General features: G+C 33.3%; 2 protein-coding genes, 1 long non-coding RNA gene and 1 pseudogene across 3 annotated transcripts; 2 read left to right on the forward strand and 2 right to left on the reverse strand.

Moving 5' to 3' along the window:
• Positions 1 to 6,450: 6,450 nt before the first annotated feature.
• Positions 6,451 to 7,090, forward strand: LOC131599433 (uncharacterized). The gene is made up of 3 exons (XM_058871785.1): positions 6,451 to 6,535; positions 6,634 to 6,721; positions 6,810 to 7,090. The coding sequence occupies exons 1-3, from the start codon at positions 6,513 to 6,515 to the stop codon at positions 7,065 to 7,067; spliced, it is 369 nt and encodes a 122-aa protein (XP_058727768.1). The 5' UTR covers positions 6,451 to 6,512; the 3' UTR covers positions 7,068 to 7,090.
• Positions 7,091 to 10,580: 3,490 nt separating this feature from the next.
• LOC131599434 (uncharacterized) lies at positions 10,581 to 11,390 on the reverse strand. Its single transcript, XR_009282769.1, has 4 exons — positions 11,254 to 11,390; positions 11,028 to 11,148; positions 10,766 to 10,886; positions 10,581 to 10,684 (listed from the first exon to the last, which is right to left on the reverse strand). It is a non-coding gene; the product is annotated as an uncharacterized LOC131599434 (long non-coding RNA).
• Positions 11,391 to 14,741: 3,351 nt separating this feature from the next.
• Positions 14,742 to 16,468, forward strand: LOC131597626 (uncharacterized; annotated as a pseudogene).
• Positions 16,469 to 22,953: 6,485 nt separating this feature from the next.
• LOC131597627 (uncharacterized) lies at positions 22,954 to 24,040 on the reverse strand. The gene is made up of 2 exons (XM_058870313.1): positions 23,030 to 24,040; positions 22,954 to 22,980 (listed from the first exon to the last, which is right to left on the reverse strand). Exons 1-2 carry the CDS (start codon positions 24,038 to 24,040, stop codon positions 22,954 to 22,956), a joined length of 1,038 nt encoding a protein of 345 aa, XP_058726296.1.
• Positions 24,041 to 25,721: the final 1,681 nt, after the last annotated feature.

Raw genomic sequence — 25,721 nt, forward strand, 5'->3', positions numbered from 1 at the left:
AAATAAAATTAGGAAAGTTTTATTTGATTGCAAAATGTTTAACAAGGATAGAATTTACCAATCACCAACTACACACATGCAGTAAAATTGAATACAATTATTTCCTCCCCTTGATTCAAGTAGAAACAAGTCAATGTCAATGATCTTCATCGATCAAGACCCCAATCCTTCCTTTTCAATCCTCCGGTTGTAGCAAATTTGATGAGCGGATCTTCAATCCCTCAATTCCTTATGCTCGGCTGAATTGATTCCCAAAGCGAAGCGATCGTTAAAAACCTTCGAATCAAACCTTTGAGGTAGAAGGAAAAACCCTAAGGTTTTATACAAGAAACACCCTCAACAATCTTCACTCGAACAAGACCAATGTCTACCATCGAACCTTATCAATGCACGTTCCTTACTTTGATCGAAAAAGATGATTATGTGTGATTTTTGATCAATAAGCGAAAGGTTGAAGATGAGAAGAAGCTTGAGTATATCTTTCACGTTTCTTGTTAATTTTTGCTTGAGAATGACCAATTTGATATATATACCACACCCCTTGCATTAGCCAATTAAACACAGCAAAAAAACCAGTAAAAGTAGCGATAGGTCGACCTGTCCCACTGCATAGGTCGACCTGTTGAAGTTCTGCACTTGTTTTTGGACCAAGCATGACACACGCGTCGACCTGAAAGGTCGGCGTGCGCATACCCGAGGTTTCCTCAAAATTCCATGCGTCGACCTGAGCTATCAATGCGTCGATGCATTCTGTTCATACACTGAATCCTTAAGTCACCAGATTGGATGCGTCGACCTGAAGGGTCAGCGTGCGCATACCCGAGGTTTCCTCAAAATGCCATGCGTCGACCAGAGCTATCAATGCGTCAACGCATTCTGCTCATACACAAAATTTTCCTTAAGTCACCAGATAGGTCGACCTATGGTATATATGTGTCGACCTGTTGACTGAAATTTGACAAAAACACTCTTCTTTAATGCATCCACTTGATTCCTTTGTTTCCACATCAATTGTGTCAAGTTCACAATGTTTTTGACATCATGAAAACACACATTTTCCCTCACACATAATACATGAACAAAATAACATTTACAATATAATGATACCTAACTACTTAAATGAGCTGAAAAAACAGTCGCCGGCCAAATCCATCGGTGACACCCCTTTTGACTTTTCTCTATTTTTTTCTATATCAATTTTTTTCAACTTGTTGTATTCTTGCATCCTTTCAATGAATTGGTCCGACCATGTCTCAGATGGGATTATGAAATGAATTGCCCACTCCGGTGATGTATGTGGTATAGGGTATCCCAGTTTCAAAAACACTTGAACAAACTATCGTGGATTTGAAACCCACCCAACACATATGATAAGATCATTGGGATTTGGTGTTGGAGCAGTGCCCAGAGGGAATAAAGTCTTCGAGAAACTGTATCTCGTAATATTAATACATACCCTCTCATACGCATTTGCTATTAGATGCCCATAAAAGGGAATTGCATCCATTTATCCTCCGGTATAAATCCACTCACGCAAGATACAATAGATATATATATATATATATATATATATATATATATATATATATATATATATATATGTATCTTTAAATTTCTCTTTACTCCCAAACACACGTGTGTATAAATCTCTATTCCCCCTTAATTCTTTGATCAGGGTATGTCGGACAATATGGTAATCCTCTTCCCTTTACTGAGCAAACCAGAAACAGCTCGAAAACCATAGTTACCATAAACCCGGACATTGACGATCCGTTCAATGTACTTGTACATATAAATTGACTTGAGATGGTGGTTTCAAGTTTGTCGTCTCCGGGAACGCAGTCTTCCTCAATTACACTTTGATGTGGAGTTTGGTGGCGTCATCGGCTTTCAAAAATCTTTCTTGTAACGCTTGTCATTCAGTACAGATGGAAATACTTGATTTATCATCTTTATTTTTACCGTCATCTTCAAAATTGAGTCTCTTCCAATGACTTGAGACCTCTTCCATTTGTATTGGGCAATCAATTTATATCTTCACCTACAAAGTAAGGCGTAAGAAGTAGAAATACAATTGCAACCGAATTCATTAATGTTGTATCTCGGTCGGTAACAATGACTTTCGAAATATCTTCTTGACCCTTCAACATTGACCTACAAGCCTCAAAATCCCATGCAAAGTTTTCCTCTTTTTTACACTCTAGAAATTCAAAACCAACCGAATACGTCTTGTTAGTCGATGTAACACCAACAATTTCCAACAATGGAAGCATGTACTTGTTGGTCTTATACGTTAAATTAATTATAAGTATAGTTGGAAACATATTGACCAATTTAATGGAGTCAGGATGAATCCAATAAATATCTCTTACTATTACCCCCGTCATCACCTCGTCGATGCCTACAAACATAACTGTTTTCATCTAGAAGTTTCAAGAGGTGTTGCATCTCGGTTCGATCCCCCCTAATCGCTAATTTGGATTGATAGCGCCTATTGTAAACTTGCTTGATATTTGATGTGTTCTTGGCTCTTTTTCACTTCAATTTTGCAAGTATGTTTTTGAGCGGTACCAAGTTCAAAGTCATGTCAGAAACACGTGTCTTCTCATCCGGAAGGAGCCGACATGCAATTGGATGACCAGCTAACTTTTAACTTAAATCATGGTTGTGTAAACCACATATCACATTAAATCTCCATTTCTTATTTTCCAAAAGATAACCATGCAACCTAAATGGACATTCACATTTTCTTGAACCATACGACTGATATATTTCCCACTTCTTTCGCATGTCAAAGTCACAAATGCATTTCTTCTATCCGTACCATTATCGGACCTTCCAATCACAACACCAAATCCTAGTTTTGTAGCCTCTATACGAATCCACTGCAACATGTCTTCACATAATTCAAACTCTTCTCCATTTTCAAAATGCTCACGAATATTTATCACATTAGTTACGATAAAAGATACGAGAGGTGAAAGAACTTGAGAAACATTAGGTTTGAGAATGTTATCGAGGTGCACCATACCTAATGTTATAAAAACATAAAACTTATTAACACTTACATAGAACATGGCAGAAGCTGCTGTCAAATAAACACAGACAAAAACCGGAATTTCATTTCCGGTTATGTTCAACTACCAACTGGAAGTATACTTCTAATTTTCGTGTAACGTTTTTCCACAATGATAAATAGATTAATGTAAGGAATGAGGACTGAAATGAATAAACTTTACCTTAAACTCCACTTCCTTGAGCTCCTTTTGATATGATGAACTACAAAAATGAAGATTTAGAGTGGAAAAGTGGATTGAGAATGGAAGGGTTTTGAGAGGTTTTATAGAAAGAAGAAGAAATGGTTTGATCAAAATTGACTATGGTGGTTACTGTTTTAAGCATCATGAATTTTCCATAATACCAGAAGTATATCTCCAGTTTTGAAATGACAAGGTGGCAGAAAAAATCAATCTTCCCGCTCTAAAAACCAGAAACATAATCCCTGTATAGAACCAGAAGTATATCTCCAGTTTTGATTTTACCTTTGGAAGGGTAAAACCACATTTGGCCTGTTTTTGTGAAATATATGGTGCGAACCGGAAATGCATTTCCGGTTTTTGAGGGGAAATTTCGGAATTGTAAGGGGTCTTTCTTTTGGGCATGAGCTGGAATAAGAAATTCCCTTATACTCTCTTTCATAGAAAGATGATTAAACTGCACTCCTTCTAACTTGGGCCTCTTATAATTGATTTCTTTGATTTTTTGCTCAAAATAATTCACACTACAAGAAAAATTCTATTTAGTCAGGAGTTAAACCCCTCACAAATGCAAGGGGTTATAAATAGGTCATCGTAAATTATTTGCGGGGGGCTGTCGCTTCGCTATTTTGCTTGGGGCTTACCCACTGGAAAAATGCAATTCCTATTTTTCCTGTTGCAGACATGCAGGCGTAGGCGCGGACCTCGTGGCATAATGTGTCATTATTTAGGTAGGGCTTAAGCCTCTGACAAAACAATATGCGTTTTGAAATTTATGAGGGGTTCAGCCACTGGCAAGTTGGCATTTTTTTACAGGTTGATCTTATTATAATAAATCATATATATTTTTCTAAATAAATATACACTAATTAAATAATATACTTTCTCTAAAATATATATTTTCCCTAAATAAAATAATATATTTTCTCTAAAATATATACTTCCCTAAATAAATTAATATAATTTCTAAATAAATATATACTTATAAAATTCATAATTTCTCTAAATTATATATTTTTTCTAAATAAAATAATTTTTTCAAAAATATATAATTTCCCTGAATAGTATTTTTCAAAATAATACTAAAATATAATACTAAGCTAATTTTTTTACTAAACTATATTATAATACTAAGTAATATATCTTTTATAGTGTTTTTAAAATAAAAATTTACTAACAAAAATTTCGAAAAAAATTAATATCTAACTATTTATACTACAACCATTCCTATTTAAAAAATTATAGAACACAAATTTTTTATCCTATTTATAAACCCATTAAAAATATATCTAACATATTAAGTAAACCTATATTTAAAATTTTTGAAAAATAATAAAACACAAAATTTATATCAAACATCAATAAATTTCAAAATAAATTTAAAAAATAGAGAAGAAAAGGGTAAATTGAAAATAAATAGAAAAATTAACTTAGACATAAAACTTACCTTAAAAAATCTTAGTGTTGTTGAAGTTGTTGAAAGTTTGAAGAGCAAGGGTTGTTGAAAGAGAAAGAGAAAAAAGTATAGAAATGAAAAAATAAAGAGAAAGAGAAAGCGCGTACTTGCTAGGGAAAGAATGAGGTAATAATTTGTTGCAAAATTTACTAGGGGCTACCCGTCACAAATGATAAGTAGAATTTGCTAGATGCTACCTCTTGCAAAGGACAAAGTAATAATGACCACAACAGAGAAGCGCGGTAACGTCTCTGACTGATTTGACAAAGCAAAAATTTGTAAGGGGCTGCCCCTAACAAATGCTTAATTTTAAAATTCAAAATTTCTTCTGTATTATTTTCTAGGGGTTTCCCTGACAAATGTTTACTTTTGAAATTTAAAATCCCTCTGTATTATTTGCTAGGAGTTGTCCCTCACAATGAACTGTCATATTTTATTTTTTTATTTTCTGCGTTGCGAGGAGATTAATCTCAAGCAACATATTAATTTAGTGTGAGGCTTTACCTTTGGCAAATACCCCTGGCTAAACAAGGTTCTTTTTTTAAATGTCAAGCTTAATCTTTTCAACTCGATCAACCCTCCCCTTGAAGTATTAAGACCAACAATTATGTTTCTTCCAAAAATATTCTTCTAGACCAATAATCTAATCTAAATCTATTACAAGAACTCTTGAAACGACTTAAATTTTAGCCTTTTCTATAGTTACTATAGTAAGTGTTGGTTTTGTTATTATACTTTTTTTAAAGAAACTAGTGCGATACCCGTGCATGCGCACGGGTACGTGTTGGTGCCGTATCATTTGGGTCAACTAATAGTTATTTGTCTACCTTAAATTTTTGTAAATATTTTTGATGTTTTGATAAATATTTATTTGAATATATTTGGATTATGCATACCACGGGTACCCGTCGGTCTTGCGCATTGGATTTTAGGGCACTTAAATAAAATAGAGAAAATAAATATATATGTGTAAGTTAATATAATAAGGTAAAATAATTTAAATAGGTTAAAAATATATGTTGGGCCTTATAGTTTGTTAATATATGTAAGTTAATAGGACATTAAAGTTTATTGGGCCTTAGATGGTTAGGCTTGGTGCAGAATACCTAATTTAATTGTTAGATCTAAGATGTTAATAGGCCCACAAAAGAATCCTATTATTGTTATTGTTACATAACGTCGGCATTTAAAATTAAAGAAACGTTGGATTTCATAACTCTTCAACGTGTTGGCAATCAAAGGTTGTGTCTTCTTAAGTCTGTGTTTGGCATTGTTGCTGTAAGAAACGCAGGGTCCGGTGATACGTTTGAAGAACAAAATGTCACAACCAAGAAGGTATTCTCTTCGAATGAGGTATGTGCATGTGTTACTGTTTATGTTGTTTGCAGAGTTTATTAGAAGATATTCATCCATTTAGAGGTCACAATGTTGTTTTGATTTTAGTTCACCCGATCGGTTGGAGTTGCAAACACCATGGGAGCGGCTCACAGTTGAGAGGATACTGAGTGGGTCACATGAGAATGAGGATGTTATGGAGGAATGTAAGAAACAACATGAAAGATTGAATCTTGTCGAAGAGGCTGGCAGTGTTGTCGAAAATAAACGGTAATCTTATAGTTTTATTTTATTTTTTGCATTGAATTCCATTTAACCTCCACAAAATTGAATGTGTTTCCCGAATAATGTGTTACAACTTAGTTTAATGAATAGTTTGTATGTTATTGTGTTGAAGGAATGATGGAGATGGGATAGGAAGTTCTGTGGGATTATCAGATACTGCTGATTTGAATGAATACATAATGATATCTTCTGATAGTGAGAGGTAAAGTTTATTTATAAGTGATAGGGAATATATTATAGTTATAGGTATACTGATGTTGTTGTGTTGGAATTTTGTTGTAAATGTGGTGTTAATTTCAGGGAAATGAGTCCTATACAGGAGGAGCTGGAAGAAGCATACTGGACTCGTGAAGTTCATGATGTAAAGAAGTTTTGCTCAAATGTTATGGTAAGCAGTGTTCAATGTCTATAGTTGTTGGCACAATGGTGTTATACGCAGAAGTAATGTAACTGATATTGTCTGTCAATGAGTGCAGCATATTCCTGCAGAAATAGTAGACAAATGTGGACTTGCTGGAATGGCAGAGATTACCCTCAATGATGTGGACAACGGGTACCCATATGAGTGCAATGTGAAGAAGAGGCCCAAAAAAAATGAAACATATTTGTATGGAGAATGGTTTGATTATGTAAGGGCAGCTGAATTGAAAGAAGGAGATAAAGTGCACTTTGTGATTTATTACCCGCCAGTGTTAGATATTATGGTTACAGTGGAGCGCAGTGGTGATCGTTGATAGAGCTGTTGGTTAGGCAATGTTTGTGGTGGACGTATAGGACTGTTTGTTGGCAGTTTGGTTTGTATGGGAATTATCGTTTTGTTTTTTTGTTGTAATGGTGGATGTGAACAAAGATTAACAATTATGGTACTATGTATGGTTTTAAATTAAATATTATCAAATTTGGTTTTAATCTGCCATGGTTTTATATGCAAAATTGATTACCAATCTGTTTTTAAATTAAGTATTGCTTATTATAAGTATTGAACAGGATTTCTATTAAAATTGATCAGAACAGGGTTCCTAATTTCATTATTGTTGGTATAAGTAGGGGTATGGGTCCTGTAAATGGTAGGCTATTAAATCTAAATGGTGAACATACAACAATGGACTTATGAATAGTTGAAAATCCAATTTAATAGGAGTATATGTTAAAGAGTAGTATGGTAATATTAAATGGTTATAAAATAGCTGTAATGTGTTATATTATATTGGGATGTGAAAGATCAATTGGGTTATGGGCAGTTAATGTTTTTCGTGAGGAATATAAATAAAATGAAAACTGTTTTGAAGTGATGTAAATGCAAAGAAGACTAATTGAACAATTGCATTGAATTCTATTGGACTGTGGAAAAGTTGCAGGTATGTGAAGAGTCCATTTAGAGTGTTATATAAGTAATGTGTAGTAAGTTTGAAAGGACTAAAAACTGAAGCAGTCATCATTACTCTGCAACCAATAGTGTAAGCCGCGAACTTCTGAAAAGATGGAAGGAAGTGTTGATCAAGCAATGAGAGGTAAAGGTAAACATATCATTTGAATGGTTGTTCTGTTACATTTTGAATTTAAAAGTTATATATGGTTGCATGCAGGTGAAGAAAACTCGATGAACCAAATGGCTATGGAGAAAGCTGTCACTTGTGATAACTCTGTTTATGTTTGAATTAGCTTATGTTGAGTATACGTTTTTATGCTTGAATTTAGAATGTTTGATAACACATTTATTTATTCACCATGTTGTTTGTTTCTATTATGTTTCAGATGCCATGAACCGGATGGTGAGGATGTTAGTTGCCATGCAGAGCAGCCTGCTAAGTTACGATATTGTATCTGGAAGCAAGATGTGGCTAATGGGAAGATGGCTCAGTCATGTCTTCTTGTAAGTTATTATTCGTTTTAAGCTTATTGTCTTTCCCTATCAGTTAATGGGATAATGTAATGTTGTTTTATATTAATATTGCAGGAAATTCCTGAGCATATTGTGGCAAGTCGCTGGCTCAATGGAGCAAGGTTTGTAGATTTGGTTGACAGGGAAAGAGAAGTCAGGTATGAATGTGAAGTTCATCATACCGAAAAGGGTCAGATGTTCTTAGGGCGTTGTTGGTACAAATTTGCCAAGGAAAGGTGCCTGCTTGATGGAGACTCTATGGGTTTCAGCATTAAGGATCCCGTCAGCAAGGAGATACTTGTAACAATGTTGAAAAATTGAAAAATGATGTAAAAGTTTGTTATAAGTATCTATCTATTAAACATTTTGTAATTCCCTGGTGGACTTAGCTCCACCTTTATATTAATATATATGATTTTGGTATTTAGATATTATGCTATAAATATATTACTTCTGTTACTTGCATTACTAATATGCTGTTAGTAATATATATTACTGCTGTTACTTGCATTACTAATATGCTGTTAGTAATATATATTACTGCTGTTACTTGCATTACTAATATGCTGTTAGTAATATATATTACTGCTGTTACAGATTTACCGTGATTAATTTTTAAAACTTAGACATTGTTAAAAACCTCTTTATACACAACATTTGTAGTTTTCCCCCTGAATTTCTTTTCTTCATCATGTATCAGTATTTTGATTCCCTTTTTTGTTGTTACTCTTGACAATGCGTCATAAATCTGGCCATGTGTGAATACATCTTTTGGTAAGTACAAACCAACGTTATCCAATGACTGTCCCTGTGATTTGTTGATGGTCATAGAATAGGAAACTATAATAGGGAACTGTCTCCTATTCAGTTTGAATGGCCATGTTTCTTGTCAATGTTAATACCTCAACTGAATGCCATATGTAAGATGCATTTATGGCACAGTGTACAATATCTGCCTCTGGGGACGACAGGTAAAATCTGTCTGAAATCGCTACCGAAAACAACAACCTTTCCACCAAATACATCAGTTGAATTTTTGTTTGCACTCATAACATCTTTCAAAGTTCTGTCAAGCGATTCTATTGCATACTTATGCGCCATTGGTGGCTCATCCCATATTATAAGCTTTGTCTGTCGTAACATGTCTGCAACATATGTCTGCAACATCATCGTTGAACTGAAATATTATTACACATATATATTGTTACCTCCTGGAAGTAACAATATCAATTCCAATTACAATATTAAACTGTATGAAATCTACAATATAAAACTGTATGGATTCACATTACTCTTGTGATAACAGCTGTTATGAAACAAACAGATATAATATTAATGGGGTATGTTGGAAAGTTGATTGGGATGAGGCAATAAGTGAAGCATTATCTGCTATATACTTTATACAATGCAAATGGAAGGTCTTGTCATTATAATTTCAAAACGTTATGCACAATCTTTATATTACCTATTATAACAGTCCTTATTAATGAGAACATGAATGGACATTAACATATTTCTAACTCTCATGTGTACCTTTATTTAACTCAGTAGGTGATCCCATTCAATCCAATTGCAACAGGTGCTCAGATAAATGTCAACAATTTGAAGAGAATACATACAATGTCTTTGATTATTTATAACATTCAACAGAGCATTTTGTCGGTGCATGCTAGTTGTGTGGACTTCTCAGTACAAAGGCAAGTTCATAGCAGTTGAATAGATGATTAAGGAAAAACAGAAAAGTCTTATATTAAGATAACAGAATCAGACTTACAAGTCTGATTTGTTTATGATACATAAGTGAGATAAAACAAAAAACAAATAAAGTGGAAAGGAAATAAAACAAAAACACACCCAAACATACTTAAAATTATGCAGGAACTACTAATCTATCTTCTCTATTTTTATAATTTTCTTTAACTTGTTTGATGAAAGTTCTCCATCACACGTGGCATCCGAGGTTGTTGACTCGCTTGATGCGCCTGGAAAGTGTCTTTTTCCAGTAGGAGTAAGTGGATCTGTGCTGTGCGTTGAACTCACATCAAGATCCTGTTACATAAGTGAACAAACATCACACAATTAATATTCAACAGTACATTAAAAGTGGAGTACATTTGAGTACAGTAAACGTCCTTACGAAGACAAAATTAGGTTCGGATCGAATAGTGGTCATTGCTTCGACAGCAGGCTGTTTCATCTACAAATCATTCGAAACATAGTACAAAATCATAATATGCGCAAAGTCAGTTTACAGTGATTTTAATTTGCATAACACATGCAAAGATTAAATTCAAATACCTCATTTGGGTCAACCTGATCAGCAAGCTCTTTCACAAAAGGGTCATTCTTCAATAGCATAACGATAGAGGCATTCTTCCAACGTGGTTGCCACTTAACTTTGAAAGCCATCTTGCAATCCAACATCTGATCCAATGCCAGTGGGAATTCCAAGGGATCATGAATGCCAGCCTGTAGGAGATTGCAAGACAAAGATCAGTTAACTCTGGCATAATTGTCTATGTTTTTCCAACGGTATGTAAACGGAAATACCTTAATCATTGTATGACGCAGCTGAGAAGCAGACAATCCCAAAAGTAACTCACACTCTCGGTCCCAAAATAAAAAGTTACAGCTATTCCCGGCATGAGTAACCTCAATCTCAATCTTATACCTACATTCGCAGTATACATAGAGCACTCAAAAAGGTCATGTCTAGTACCTTGACAATCACACATATAAATGAAATAACATAAAACATGTGACAAGGATGTTAACCTAAAAATCTCTGCCTTAGTGAAATGTCCAGCCTCACACTCAAACGGAGCTCTGTCACCACGCGCAATACATGAGCAAGCATGACAACCACGATAATACCAGCCATACGGAGAGGCAACCAGCATTTTAGTTTCTCCCACAGTCGCACAAAATGTAATCTGCAATTATGGAACCAAAAGATAATACGATACACAGTCAAATGCAACGGAAAAATGGAAATATATACTAAATCAGAATAAACGGCCAACAACTTCCAAACATACAGTTCTGAGTTTTATAATATCCCCAATAGGCATTACAACAGCCTTTGAAAGCAATTTCTGTACAGGAGTCATCTGTTGATTTTCAGAGTTCTGTGCTGAAAGCTGTGAATTGGAACCCTCCTGGCCAGACAACGTAATCATGGAATCCTTCGAAAAACTGTCAAAGGAAGACAATAATGTAACAATCACATTGCATAAAAATTAAAACCACACAAAAGCAAATCCAGGGAGCATACCTTTCTATAAACTCTTTCATCGGCAGTAAATCAGTATTCAGACCAAGGACGGTAACATTAAACGTGTTTGTCACGGACAGTGGAAACTTACCTATTCAAATAGAATGTTACATAACCATCTGTATCAAAATACAAGGATATCTAACACCAAACTTGATCAATTACTAACCCTGTTCCTTGACTTTAGCATATTGAATCATGACAAAAATAGGACCAGAATCATCTCCGCGCTCCTGCTTGAACTTCATGAATTGTTCAGCATAGGATTCCCAAAGCGTGCAATTGATAGTATTCTCACTGAAGAAATAATACAAACCATGTCATCTACATAGTCACATAAGATATGTTTGATAAATTATACAATAAATATGAAAACAAACCCCCCCGTCACGCATCATCATGTTAATCTGCTGCTTCCGGGCACCTGATGTGGTCTGTGAATACCCAATACTTTCCACCATACCAATGACATCTAAAACACATACAGCCAAAAAAACCTTAAAATGAAACAACACATAAAAAACAAATCCAGTCAAACAGAATAGAGATAAAATATTCTACCTATAAGCACATCCTTGTTAACGTTGCCGTTTATTATATCAGTAAATTTAGTAAACACCAACGGCTTTGGAGGTATTTCAGCGTTGTTATCATCCGTAACCGTAGTGCCAGCAGTAAACTTCAACATAAACTTATGAGACGAAGGTCTGAAAGCCGCAACATTAGCCTAAACCTTAAAATTGGAAACAGTGTAACTATGATCCAAGACCATTTTTTCAGAAAAAAGAGATACATGCGGTGCAGGAACAACAACATGTATGTCACCACCCTGGAAAAAACATTAAAATCAAACATACAACAAACCAGAAACAATATATGTAAAAACAACCGAACAATTCACTTCATTACCGATACATCAACAAAAATCATCTCAAAATGCTCCCTCTTGTACGAAACAACTGTCCATTTGTGGTGCACACGAACAGAAACTTTCCAATGTTCTTTGCTGTCATTGATGTCACATATTTTTGCTAATGGTCTTGCCATATTGAACACTGGTATGATACTGCAAAAAAGTGTAGCCAACCAATACCATAAATAACCAAACCATGTAGGAGTTACAAACTCTTCATTCCACTCTTCATTACATAACCATAACCGATGCTGAAGCTGAATGGAAAGAAGCATATAAAGTCCTCATTAAGCATAGAAGCTGCATGGACAAACCGAACTTAATGCCAATTATATGAGACATCAATGGTGGAATATGGAACAACATACGTTCATTTATCATCAAAATTACACATGGCGCATCAAGAAGAAACAAATTCTGCTGTAAGACTAAGCCACTTGGCAGCACCACATAGAAAGTTCAAAAAGATAGAACTTTCTTATATTATAAATTAAAAAAATAATATAATATTTCTTTAGTTAATACTTTTTTTATCCTATTTTTTTAAAATTTAATTCCTTCATTTAAAAAATCAACTTTTTAGTTTCTGAGTTTTGACTTTTCTATATTTTCATTATTATAAATAACTTCATTTCACCTCGGATGTGAAGTGGATATAACATTAGTTACACAAGTGAGGTAGCGAAGTGCGACATAAAAATCTGCTACTTTATCCTTCGGTTTTTTAATAACCGAGGGAAAAGTGGAACTGGTCATGAATTCAATCCTCAACAACTGCATTTTTTTTCAAATTGCGCTACTTTTTACCTCGGTTTTTAACAAAAACCGACAGGTAAAGTGTTGTTTACAATATTTTAATTTTAATTTTTTTTCATTTTAATCTGCAAAGCATCATATTTTCTCGCTAATTCTAAATCTTCCTTATCAACAACAACACCAATAACAACAACAAAAACAAATCAATAGAATCCTTAAACATTAAATCCCAACAATAATAATAACAACGATAACAACAACAAAATCCATGGAATCTTTAAATATTAAATCTCAATAGCAACAACAACAAATAAACAAAATCAATAGAATCGTTAAATGTTAAATTTCAACAACAACAATATTAAATATTTTACTTGATACAACTACAAATAACATTAATAAGTTATTTTCATGTTTTCCAAACTAACATTAAACATTTTTAATATGGAATTACTAGAGAAAAGATTACATTAAAAAACCAACCTTGAAATATTTTCCTACTCTTACTTTTATTATCATTGTTTTCAATATGTTAAGTTTAAATTTCAACATTTTTTATCCAAGATGGATATTTACATTTTGATTGGCTAGTGAGAGTTTCACGCGGATCACTAATGTGTCACATGGATTGATGAGTTGGCAATGTCATGACCATTGTTACTTTATAAATGGACGGTAAAGATTCGTTACTTAATTTTTCATCAACTTGGTCATTAATAAATAAAAGGCTTAAATAATCTTTTGGTCCCTATAAGTTGGCATGTTTTTGTTTGTTGTCCCTGTATCTTTTTTTTCTTGGATAAAGTCCTTAAATGTTGAAATTTCATTTGATTTTAGTTCTTAAAGTTAAAATCTGCAGAAAATCCACAGGTTTCCTTCGAATTTTCCTGCAGATTTTAACTCCAGGGACTAAAACCTAAAGATTTTTAATATTCAGGGATTATTTCAAAGGAAATAAATACAGGGACGAAAATAAAAAATGCACCAACTTACAAGGATCAAAAGACTACTTAAGTCAATAAAAAATAAAATATGCTACTTTACTCATCGGTTTTTAGGAAAAACGAGGTAATAGGCCATAAATGTTTTTAAAAAATTAAGAAATGATAAAATATAGTTGCTGAGATTCGAAGACGTGTCCTCTAGATACTTTACCCCTCGGTTTTCAGCAAAAACGAGGTAATATGTCATAAAAAAAATTAAAAAAACTAAGAGGTGATAAAATGTAGTTGTTGGGATCCAAAGATGTGTCTTGGCCGCTGCATATGCTTTTTTTTCTCAGGATGGAGGTAATCCATTCAATCTGGAGTTCACATGGTGATTGTTAAAAGATGAACCTAAATGGATGGGAGCATCGACCAAAAATTCTTCAAAAAGAAAAAATAATTCTTCTAGTGGGGCTCACTCATCATCGTCTAACCTTGTGACACCTTCAAGTTATGAGTATAACTCATCATCACCAATGGAGCGTCTAATGGGACAATAGGCGGTATAAAAGGAAGAGTAAGGTAAAGGAAAATGCAAATGCATATGAATCACCTTCTAATGTTGTGCAAGATACATAGAATAAAAGAATAGCAGCAATGGAAAGACTATCTAAATGTAAGGAGGAAGAGATGGAGTTTAAGGCAATGCAATTAATCATGAAAGACACTTCTACGATGAATGAAAGTCAACGGGATGTTCATGAAAAATATTGTAATAAGTTGTGAGCAAAATATGGACTTTAGTCATGATGAAAAGATGTAGTACTTGTTATGTATCAACACCGATGTAAAATGGTCATTAGTACCACTTTAATTTATAATAAATATTATGTTGTTATTCAAACTAGCTGTTATTCAAACTAGCCACTATTCAAACTAGTTGTTATTCAAACTAGTCGTTAGTCAAACTAGCCGTTATTCAAACTAGTTGTTATTCATATACCACTATATACATATATATTACCACTATTCTCATTATTTTCTCATTCTTCTATCATTATTCTCTCATTCTTCACTCACTTTAATAGATTCAGATAATTCAGATGATCTCTTTTGGGACTTGATTGAAGAAGAATTTATGGACAACACTGATGAAGAACTACTAATGTCAATCCTCGAGAAGGAAAGTCAATCTAGAAGTTCCTCTAGACAAAAGAAAAGAACAATGATTGATCAAAGTCGTGAAGAAGGGCACAATCGATTATTCATTGACTACTTCTCAAAAAATTCAGTATACACAGATGTTCAATTCCGAATAAGGTTCAGAATGCATAGGCATGTGTTTCTTCGAATTGTAACCGCACTTGGAAATCATGATGAATATTTCCAAATGAGGGTCGATGTAACTGGTAAAATGGGTCTTTCACCATTCCTGAAATGCACATCTGTTATTCGTATGTTGGCATATGGGTCTCGCGCTAACATTGTAGACGAATATGTTCGAATCGGTGAAAGCACTTCAGTTTAGTGCTTAGAAAGATTCGTTTGGGGCGTGAATGTTGTATTTGGGGCCGAGTATTTGAGAATTCCTAACAACATTGATATCAAACATCTTTTACAAATGGGTGAGGCACGTGGCTTTCCAAGTATGTTGGGTTTCATTGATTGTATGCACTAGGAATGGAAACATTATCCTATTGCATGGAAAGGACAGTTTTGTCGAGGTGATCATGGTAAAACCACAATCGTGCTTGAAGTAGTGGCATCTCAAGACTTATGGATTTAGCATGCATTTTTCGGTTTTGTAGGTTCTAACAATGACATTAATGTGCTAAACCAATCAAATGTTTTTAACGATATTTTGGAAGGACATACTCCCACAGTGTAATATACAATCAATGGAACACCATATAATATAGGGTATTATTTAACGGATGGTATATATCCTGAATGGGCTACATTTATCAAGGCCATTTCAATGCCACAAGGAGAAAAGAAAACTATTTGCTCAACATCAAGAATCAGCTAGAAAGGATTTGGAACGGGCATTTGAAGTGCTCCAATCTCGATTTGTAATTATATGTGGCCCAGCGCGTGCATGGCACATGGAAACCCTCAAACATACCATATATGCATGCATCATATTACACAACATGATTGTTGAAGATGAACGACACACATATGAAGGTGATTTTCATTACTCGTATGATAATGTAGATGAGAATAACTCAACAACTGAAACATTTAACGATCCTCATCCGAATCTTGTAACAAAATTACAAAGAAGAGCAAGTCTTCGTGAAAAACAAGTTCATCGCCAACTGCAAGGAGATCTAGTAGAATATATTTGGGAACATCTTGGACATGAGGATGATGAAATTTAAATGAAAAATTATGTGATGTTGTTTATTTTATTGTTTTTAATTATATGTAATGCATTTGAGATTAATTTTAATTATCATTTAAAATTTTATGTTTAATTTTAATTTTATTTATTTTATATTAATTAACATTTAAATAATTATTTTAAATAAAATAAAATTTAATATGAATAAAATATTAATATATAAAATCAAGTTGTGGAACTCAATATGAGTTCTTTAGAGTAGTACCATTGGAGTGAAAATTAGAGGAGTTGTTTCAAGATAATGTGTCTTAATTGGTCTTACAGAGAACTCAAAAATGAGTTGCACCATTGAAGATGCTTTTAGCATTATAGAACGTAAATGATCAAATCGAAAAGAATAAAATAAATATAAATAACAAAATCGGTATATAAAGTTAAATTAAGGGTTCACATAAGTAACTTTCCTAATTTTTCGTAATGCCTTTTTACTTTGAAACTTTGGAACTGACTTGAATATATATTTCACATGAACATCAATTTAACCTCCTTCCAAATGCTCTCAAAACTTTCAATAGAAGATGAAACCCTCAATGCAAGTCGGTTGTCTCTGTTGCTATCATAAACATCTTCAACATTAATTGGACAGGCACAAAGAACCTTAGATTCAATAATGTTAACTTAATTATAGTACCTTGTTGTGCAAATATAAATGGGTCATAGTTTTTATATTTCTTAGATGCTCTGACTTCAACAATTCCATAGTTATCTATCTTTGTACCTTGATTTATAGTAGGATCAAACCAATCACATTTGAATAGAACTAACATCTTTAATGGCCAGCCTGTATAGTAAACTTCAATAATGTCAGTTAACACACCATAGTAATCATTGTTTATTGTGTCATTCTCACCACCTTGAACAGATACACCACAATTTGTTGTGTTCATCCCGTGACCATAATCTTTTGTGTGAAACTTATATCCATTTACATAATACATTGGCCATTTTTTGACTTTTTTCTTTGGTCCCCCAGCCAAACTCCTCAAAAAGTCATCTTCACCATGATTTTTTTATACCTATATTGAAAATGGTTAAATTAGTTTCACCTAACACCCAAATAATGTCAGATTATGAAACACGGGAGATTAGATTAACCGTACATATTCTCTAAACCAATAAGGAAATGACATAATTGGTCTTACAGAGAACTCAAAAATGAGTTGCACCATTGAAGATGCTTTTAGCATTATAGAACGTAAATGATCAAATCGAAAAGAATAAAATAAATATAAATAACAAAATCGGTATATAAAGTTAAATTAAGGGTTCACATAAGTAACTTTCCTAATTTTTCGTAATGCCTTTTTACTTTGAAACTTTGGAACTGACTTGAATATATATTTCACATGAACATCAATTTAACCTCCTTCCAAATGCTCTCAAAACTTTCAATAGAAGATGAAACCCTCAATGCAAGTCGGTTGTCTCTGTTGCTATCATAAACATCTTCAACATTAATTGGACAGGCACAAAGAACCTTAGATTCAATAATGTTAACTTAATTATAGTACCTTGTTGTGCAAATATAAATGGGTCATAGTTTTTATATTTCTTAGATGCTCTGACTTCAACAATTCCATAGTTATCTATCTTTGTACCTTGATTTATAGTAGGATCAAACCAATCACATTTGAATAGAACTAACATCTTTAATGGCCAGCCTGTATAGTAAACTTCAATAATGTCAGTTAACACACCATAGTAATCATTGTTTATTGTGTCATTCTCACCACCTTGAACAGATACACCACAATTTGTTGTGTTCATCCCGTGACCATAATCTTTTGTGTGAAACTTATATCCATTTACATAATACATTGGCCATTTTTTGACTTTTTTCTTTGGTCCCCCAGCCAAACTCCTCAAAAAGTCATCTTCACCATGATTTTTTTATACCTATATTGAAAATGGTTAAATTAGTTTCACCTAACACCCAAATAATGTCAGATTATGAAACACGGGAGATTAGATTAACCGTACATATTCTCTAAACCAATAAGGAAATGACATAATTGGTCTTACAGAGAACTCAAAAATGAGTTGCACCATTGAAGATGCTTTTAGCATTATAGAACGTAAATGATCAAATCGAAAAGAATAAAATAAATATAAATAACAAAATCGGTATATAAAGTTAAATTAAGGGTTCACATAAGTAACTTTCCTAATTTTTCGTAATGCCTTTTTACTTTGAAACTTTGGAACTGACTTGAATATATATTTCACATGAACATCAATTTAACCTCCTTCCAAATGCTCTCAAAACTTTCAATAGAAGATGAAACCCTCAATGCAAGTCGGTTGTCTCTGTTGCTATCATAAACATCTTCAACATTAATTGGACAGGCACAAAGAACCTTAGATTCAATAATGTTAACTTAATTATAGTACCTTGTTGTGCAAATATAAATGGGTCATAGTTTTTATATTTCTTAGATGCTCTGACTTCAACAATTCCATAGTTATCTATCTTTGTACCTTGATTTATAGTAGGATCAAACCAATCACATTTGAATAGAACTAACATCTTTAATGGCCAGCCTGTATAGTAAACTTCAATAATGTCAGTTAACACACCATAGTAATCATTGTTTATTGTGTCATTCTCACCACCTTGAACAGATACACCACAATTTGTTGTGTTCATCCCGTGACCATAATCTTTTGTGTGAAACTTATATCCATTTACATAATACATTGGCCATTTTTTGACTTTTTTCTTTGGTCCCCCAGCCAAACTCCTCAAAAAGTCATCTTCACCATGATTTTTTTATACCTATATTGAAAATGGTTAAATTAGTTTCACCTAACACCCAAATAATGTCAGATTATGAAACACGGGAGATTAGATTAACCGTACATATTCTCTAAACCAATAAGGAAATGACATAATTGGTCTTACAGAGAACTCAAAAATGAGTTGCACCATTGAAGATGCTTTTAGCATTATAGAACGTAAATGATCAAATCGAAAAGAATAAAATAAATATAAATAACAAAATCGGTATATAAAGTTAAATTAAGGGTTCACATAAGTAACTTTCCTAATTTTTCGTAATGCCTTTTTACTTTGAAACTTTGGAACTGACTTGAATATATATTTCACATGAACATCAATTTAACCTCCTTCCAAATGCTCTCAAAACTTTCAATAGAAGATGAAACCCTCAATGCAAGTCGGTTGTCTCTGTTGCTATCATAAACATCTTCAACATTAATTGGACAGGCACAAAGAACCTTAGATTCAATAATGTTAACTTAATTATAGTACCTTGTTGTGCAAATATAAATGGGTCATAGTTTTTATATTTCTTAGATGCTCTGACTTCAACAATTCCATAGTTATCTATCTTTGTACCTTGATTTATAGTAGGATCAAACCAATCACATTTGAATAGAACTAACATCTTTAATGGCCAGCCTGTATAGTAAACTTCAATAATGTCAGTTAACACACCATAGTAATCATTGTTTATTGTGTCATTCTCACCACCTTGAACAGATACACCACAATTTGTTGTGTTCATCCCGTGACCATAATCTTTTGTGTGAAACTTATATCCATTTACATAATACATTGGCCATTTTTTGACTTTTTTCTTTGGTCCCCCAGCCAAACTCCTCAAAAAGTCATCTTCACCATGATTTTTTTATACCTATATTGAAAATGGTTAAATTAGTTTCACCTAACACCCAAATAATGTCAGATTATGAAACACGGGAGATTAGATTAACCGTACATATTCTCTAAACCAATAAGGAAATGACATAATTGGTCTTACAGAGAACTCAAAAATGAGTTGCACCATTGAAGATGCTTTTAGCATTATAGAACGTAAATGATCAAATCGAAAAGAATAAAATAAATATAAATAACAAAATCGGTATATAAAGTTAAATTAAGGGTTCACATAAGTAACTTTCCTAATTTTTCGTAATGCCTTTTTACTTTGAAACTTTGGAACTGACTTGAATATATATTTCACATGAACATCAATTTAACCTCCTTCCAAATGCTCTCAAAACTTTCAATAGAAGATGAAACCCTCAATGCAAGTCGGTTGTCTCTGTTGCTATCATAAACATCTTCAACATTAATTGGACAGGCACAAAGAACCTTAGATTCAATAATGTTAACTTAATTATAGTACCTTGTTGTGCAAATATAAATGGGTCATAGTTTTTATATTTCTTAGATGCTCTGACTTCAACAATTCCATAGTTATCTATCTTTGTACCTTGATTTATAGTAGGATCAAACCAATCACATTTGAATAGAACTAACATCTTTAATGGCCAGCCTGTATAGTAAACTTCAATAATGTCAGTTAACACACCATAGTAATCATTGTTTATTGTGTCATTCTCACCACCTTGAACAGATACACCACAATTTGTTGTGTTCATCCCGTGACCATAATCTTTTGTGTGAAACTTATATCCATTTACATAATACATTGGCCATTTTTTGACTTTTTTCTTTGGTCCCCCAGCCAAACTCCTCAAAAAGTCATCTTCACCATGATTTTTTTATACCTATATTGAAAATGGTTAAATTAGTTTCACCTAACACCCAAATAATGTCAGATTATGAAACACGGGAGATTAGATTAACCGTACATATTCTCTAAACCAATAAGGAAATGACATGGTGATCTCTTTGTCAACATCTGAGTCGCCTACACCAAGTTCTTGTAGCATATTCGTATATATGCTACATTAAATTCACAAGTTAAGTCACTTCATTACTTTTCAAAAAGTATGTTGTGCATTTTCCGGAAGGACGGCCTTGATAATTAAAGATAGAAAAAGGTGGTCCAGTTGAACAAATCTCACCTCCATCATCATTTCGTGGCACTCTTGTCCTTCTACATGGAATATCAGGTGGATAATAATAAGACGCAAATGTAGAAGTCTCCTCCACTAAGTATGCTTCACAAATAGAGCCCTCAACTACAGCTGTGTTTGTGACCTTGTTTTTTAAGGTACGGATAAACCTAAAAATTATTTGAAGACGTTAAAAGAATGAATAGGAATGGTAATTATTTAAAAAAAAGGATAGAAGGCCGAACCTTTCGAAAGGATACATCCATCGGTATTGCACAGGACCACCAACCCTTGCTTCATATGGCAAATGAATTGGAAGATGCTCCATGGAGTCAAAGAAACTAAGGGGGAATATTTGCTCTAATTTACACAAAATGATTGGAATATTTTGCTCCATAGCACATATAGTATCCTCTTTTAGAATAGGGGATGTAAGCTCTCGAAATAATTGACTAAACTCTGTAAGTGTGTTCCAAATAGGTTTTGGTAGAGATTTAAATGCAATCGGAAGCAATCGTTGCATGAAAACGTGACAATCATGACTTTTCATTCCAAATAATTTTTCTTCTCGCATATCAACACATCTAGACAAGGTGGAAGCATACCCATCTGGAAGCTTTATTTTTTTTAGGGTTAATAGTAGTTTACCCCCCTGTAATATGAGCGTGTTTTGGTTTACCCCCTATCGTTGCCAAAGACAGGTTTTGGCAACGGTTTTTTTGAAAAAACCGTTGCCTAAAGGTAGGGAGGGGGCAAAAGCAAAATTCGCTAACATTACAGGGGGTTGAATTACTATTAACCCTTTTTTTATCCACTCACACACAGACAATCTTTGTTGTTTTGTTAATGTGTACTTAGCTTTTGGCTTTTTTTGTTTCCCCCCTCCACAATCTTGCAACTCTAAATCTTTTCTTCTACAAATATCTGTTAAATCCAGTCTAGCATTAAAAGTGTCTTTTGTCTTGCCCTTAGTGTCCATAACTGTATATAAGATATTGAGAAAAACGTTTCGCTCAATGTGCATGACATCTAGATTATGTGGTAGAATATTTTCCTTCCAATATGGCAACTCCCAAAAGATGATTTTTTTGGTCCAATTGTGCGAAACTCCGTACCTCAGGAAATTTTCATATGGAGGTCCAATTATGCTTGGAAAATGCTTGACCATTTCCCATATTTCTTCACCAGTCATCCTTTGTGGGGGAAATGATTTCTCATCTTTTCCCTTTCTAAAAGCATTCTTGTTCCTCCTATAGGAATGATTGAGAGATAAGAATTGGCGATGACAATCAATAAATGTTGTCTTGTGACTATGTGGAAGGGTGAATGCTTTTGTAGAATCCATACAAATTGGACATGCAAGTCTTCCCATTGTCATCCAACCTGACATCATTCCATATGCAGGAAAGTCATTAATTGTCCATAACAAACAATCTTTCATAACAAAATTTTGCTGTAGTGAGACATCATAAGTCATCACACCAGAATTCCACAAAAGTTTAAGGTCATCTATAAGTGGTTGCATGTACGCATCTATTCTCCCTTTTGGATTGGAAGGGCCAGGAACTATAATGGTTAAGAATAGGAACTCTCTTCTCATGCACATCCAAGGTGGGAGATTGTAAGGAGTAAGAATCACTGGCCAACACGAATATGTCCTTCCTGTTTTATCAAATGGTGTAAACCCATCAGCACACAACCCCAGCCTTACATTTTGAGGGTCCATTGCAAATTCAGGATATATTTCATCCAAATGCTTCCAAGCTTCTCCATCTGATGGATGACATAAGTAGCCGGGCTCTCTTATATTCTCACGATGCCACCTCATCTGACTCGCAGTTTGCATTGAGGAATAAAGTCTTTGAAGTCTTGGGATAAGAGGGAAATACCACATCTTTTTTAAAGGAACTTCTTTAACCTTACCATTTCTAATGACACTTTTGTAACGATCTTCACTGCATATTTTACATTTACGGAGATTCTTATCATCAGAAGAGTAATAAATCATGCATCCATTTGGACAACAATGAATCTTAATGCAACCTAATCCAAGCTTTTGCACAGATTTCTTTATATGATAGAAATTTTTGGGCATTCGATTGTCATTTGGTAATGCCTTTCCCATAAAATCCACCCATTGGTTAAAGCAATTCTCAGAGATATTGAAGTCAGACTTAATATTTAAAGCATGTATTGCAGCAGACAACTCAGAATAACTTTCACAACCATTATACAAGGGAGCTTGCGCGGCTTTTAACATATTAAAAAATAATTTGGCTTCTGGGTTAAGGTTTTCCCTTATTTCTTCTTGACAATCAAATTCTTGTTGCTCAAGATAGTTACCAAGAGATGGTCCAGCTGCATCCATTACCATTTGCTCAAAATCATTAAAGTCTTCTCGAACCTCATTAGCTCCATAATAGTAGTTGTCTAAAACTACAGGCGGAATCGGAGGCCTTTTTTCACCGTAGCTAGTCCAATAATAATAACCCTCCTTAAATCCATTCAAACAAAGGTGTCCCATGACATCTCCAACTATATGATGCTTCTTACACTTGCATACTTTACATGGGCATCTCAACTTTCCTACTTTTTTGAAATTTTCTTGTGCACAAGCAAACTCAACGAACTCGTAAACCCCAGCCATATACTCATCTGTAAATCTACTTTTATCAGGATTCATCCAATTATCCATCCACTTGCGATGTTCGGGAGTTTCCATTTCTCTAATTGACAAACAAGCATTTTGTCAATTATAATAATTAATAAATTTTTATTAAGATTCCTTGTAACAATTTAGGAATCTTAACATACTAAGGGATATGGTTGTACTAATTAGCACGATAATAAATTATCGCACAAGTTAAGATTGTCATGCAATCTACCTAAAACAATTGTCAAAGAAAATAATATTATTTCAGCGCAGGAAAGGAGAAATAAGAAAACATAGAATCTCATATTAGCATTCAATAATCAGTGAAGTGAAAAACATAAAAGTATCTAAAAGACTTTATACATATATTAGTTTTTAATTATAGTGAATAACAGTTTAAATATTTATAAATATTAAGATATTACATACTAAATTTATAAATATTTATATACTTGAAAACTTAAATTGAAATTTATGAATTAAATTAGAGAGGTGATAGTTTAGATTAGAAATTAAATGGATATATATTCCATGAGACAAACAAAGCAGGAATAACATTATGTCAGAACTTAATGTCACAATCCAAACTATCACTCTAAACTAGAAAAAATGCTTCTTTTTATTACCAAGAATCAGTGCTCAACTAATGCAATTAAGCAAATAACAATAATTTCTAACAACACCTCTCTAAATTCTTATAGAAAGAAAGAATACCTCTAACAGTCTTGATAGCAGTATGAATATTTTGCTTCTCACAAGTTCTCAGGATCTACAAGACACCTCCAACAAACTTGATTATATAACTAATATATTTAAAGGAAAAGGTTAGTTAAGACACAATTTAGTTGACATTATTAAATGTATATGTTACCATAGTATATCAATAAGGTAATTTAAGGACCCAACCAGATTGTCTAATTTAAAACTATAAGGACCTAATAATATTTCATTCAACAGGGACTTATTTGAGAATATTCATAAACATTGGTCCTTCAATTAACTTAACATTGTACTTTTGCTCAATTATAGTAAAGTAATACAAATTTTCCAAACTTTAAATTACTCACTTGTTCAATGTCTTCTTTATATAAAACAAAACAACATACATACAAGGCTTAAAGTTTATTCAAGACAGGAAGATATTCAACAATAAAAAATAAATATAGCCCCTGCTTTTATAAAAATAGTGTTTTAATCGGCCAGTGCTGAAGCCGATAAAGTAATACCATTATTAATGTTAAAGAAAAAGTTATGGTTATTTCACACCGCGATTACCGCAATTAGTATCGCGACATCTGTACCGACTGAAACCGTGAAAGCTGCATCGCGAAGGAAAATGTTTCTTAAAAACCTTGATAGTGTTATAAATTGTATTTAAATAAAATAATATTGAAGATTACCCGGAGCCATACTTTAAATTGAAAGAAGGGTAGTTATTTTACTAGGTTGAAAACAAAAGCAATAAGAGTATCCTTAAATTAACAGACGAAAATCAAGTTATTGATAAGAGGAATGATATAGTTACACCATCTTGTAACACCACATCCCTTTACACCGTAGCTGCATACAATATTTTGCCTTTTGATTCAATTTCCAATGCATAAAAAATAACAAAATAAAGTAAAAAGTGGATTGTATTGTATTTATATATGGTGTAATGTCAAATTGGGGTGTAAGGCTAGCATTCCTCTATTGATAATGAAAGTTCAATTCTGAAATCTCAATATTAAAGGAATAGTTCACCAAAAAA

This window comes from Vicia villosa, linkage group LG4 (assembly GCF_029867415.1).
Source record: "Vicia villosa cultivar HV-30 ecotype Madison, WI linkage group LG4, Vvil1.0, whole genome shotgun sequence".
Lineage (NCBI taxonomy): Eukaryota > Viridiplantae > Streptophyta > Magnoliopsida > Fabales > Fabaceae > Vicia > Vicia villosa.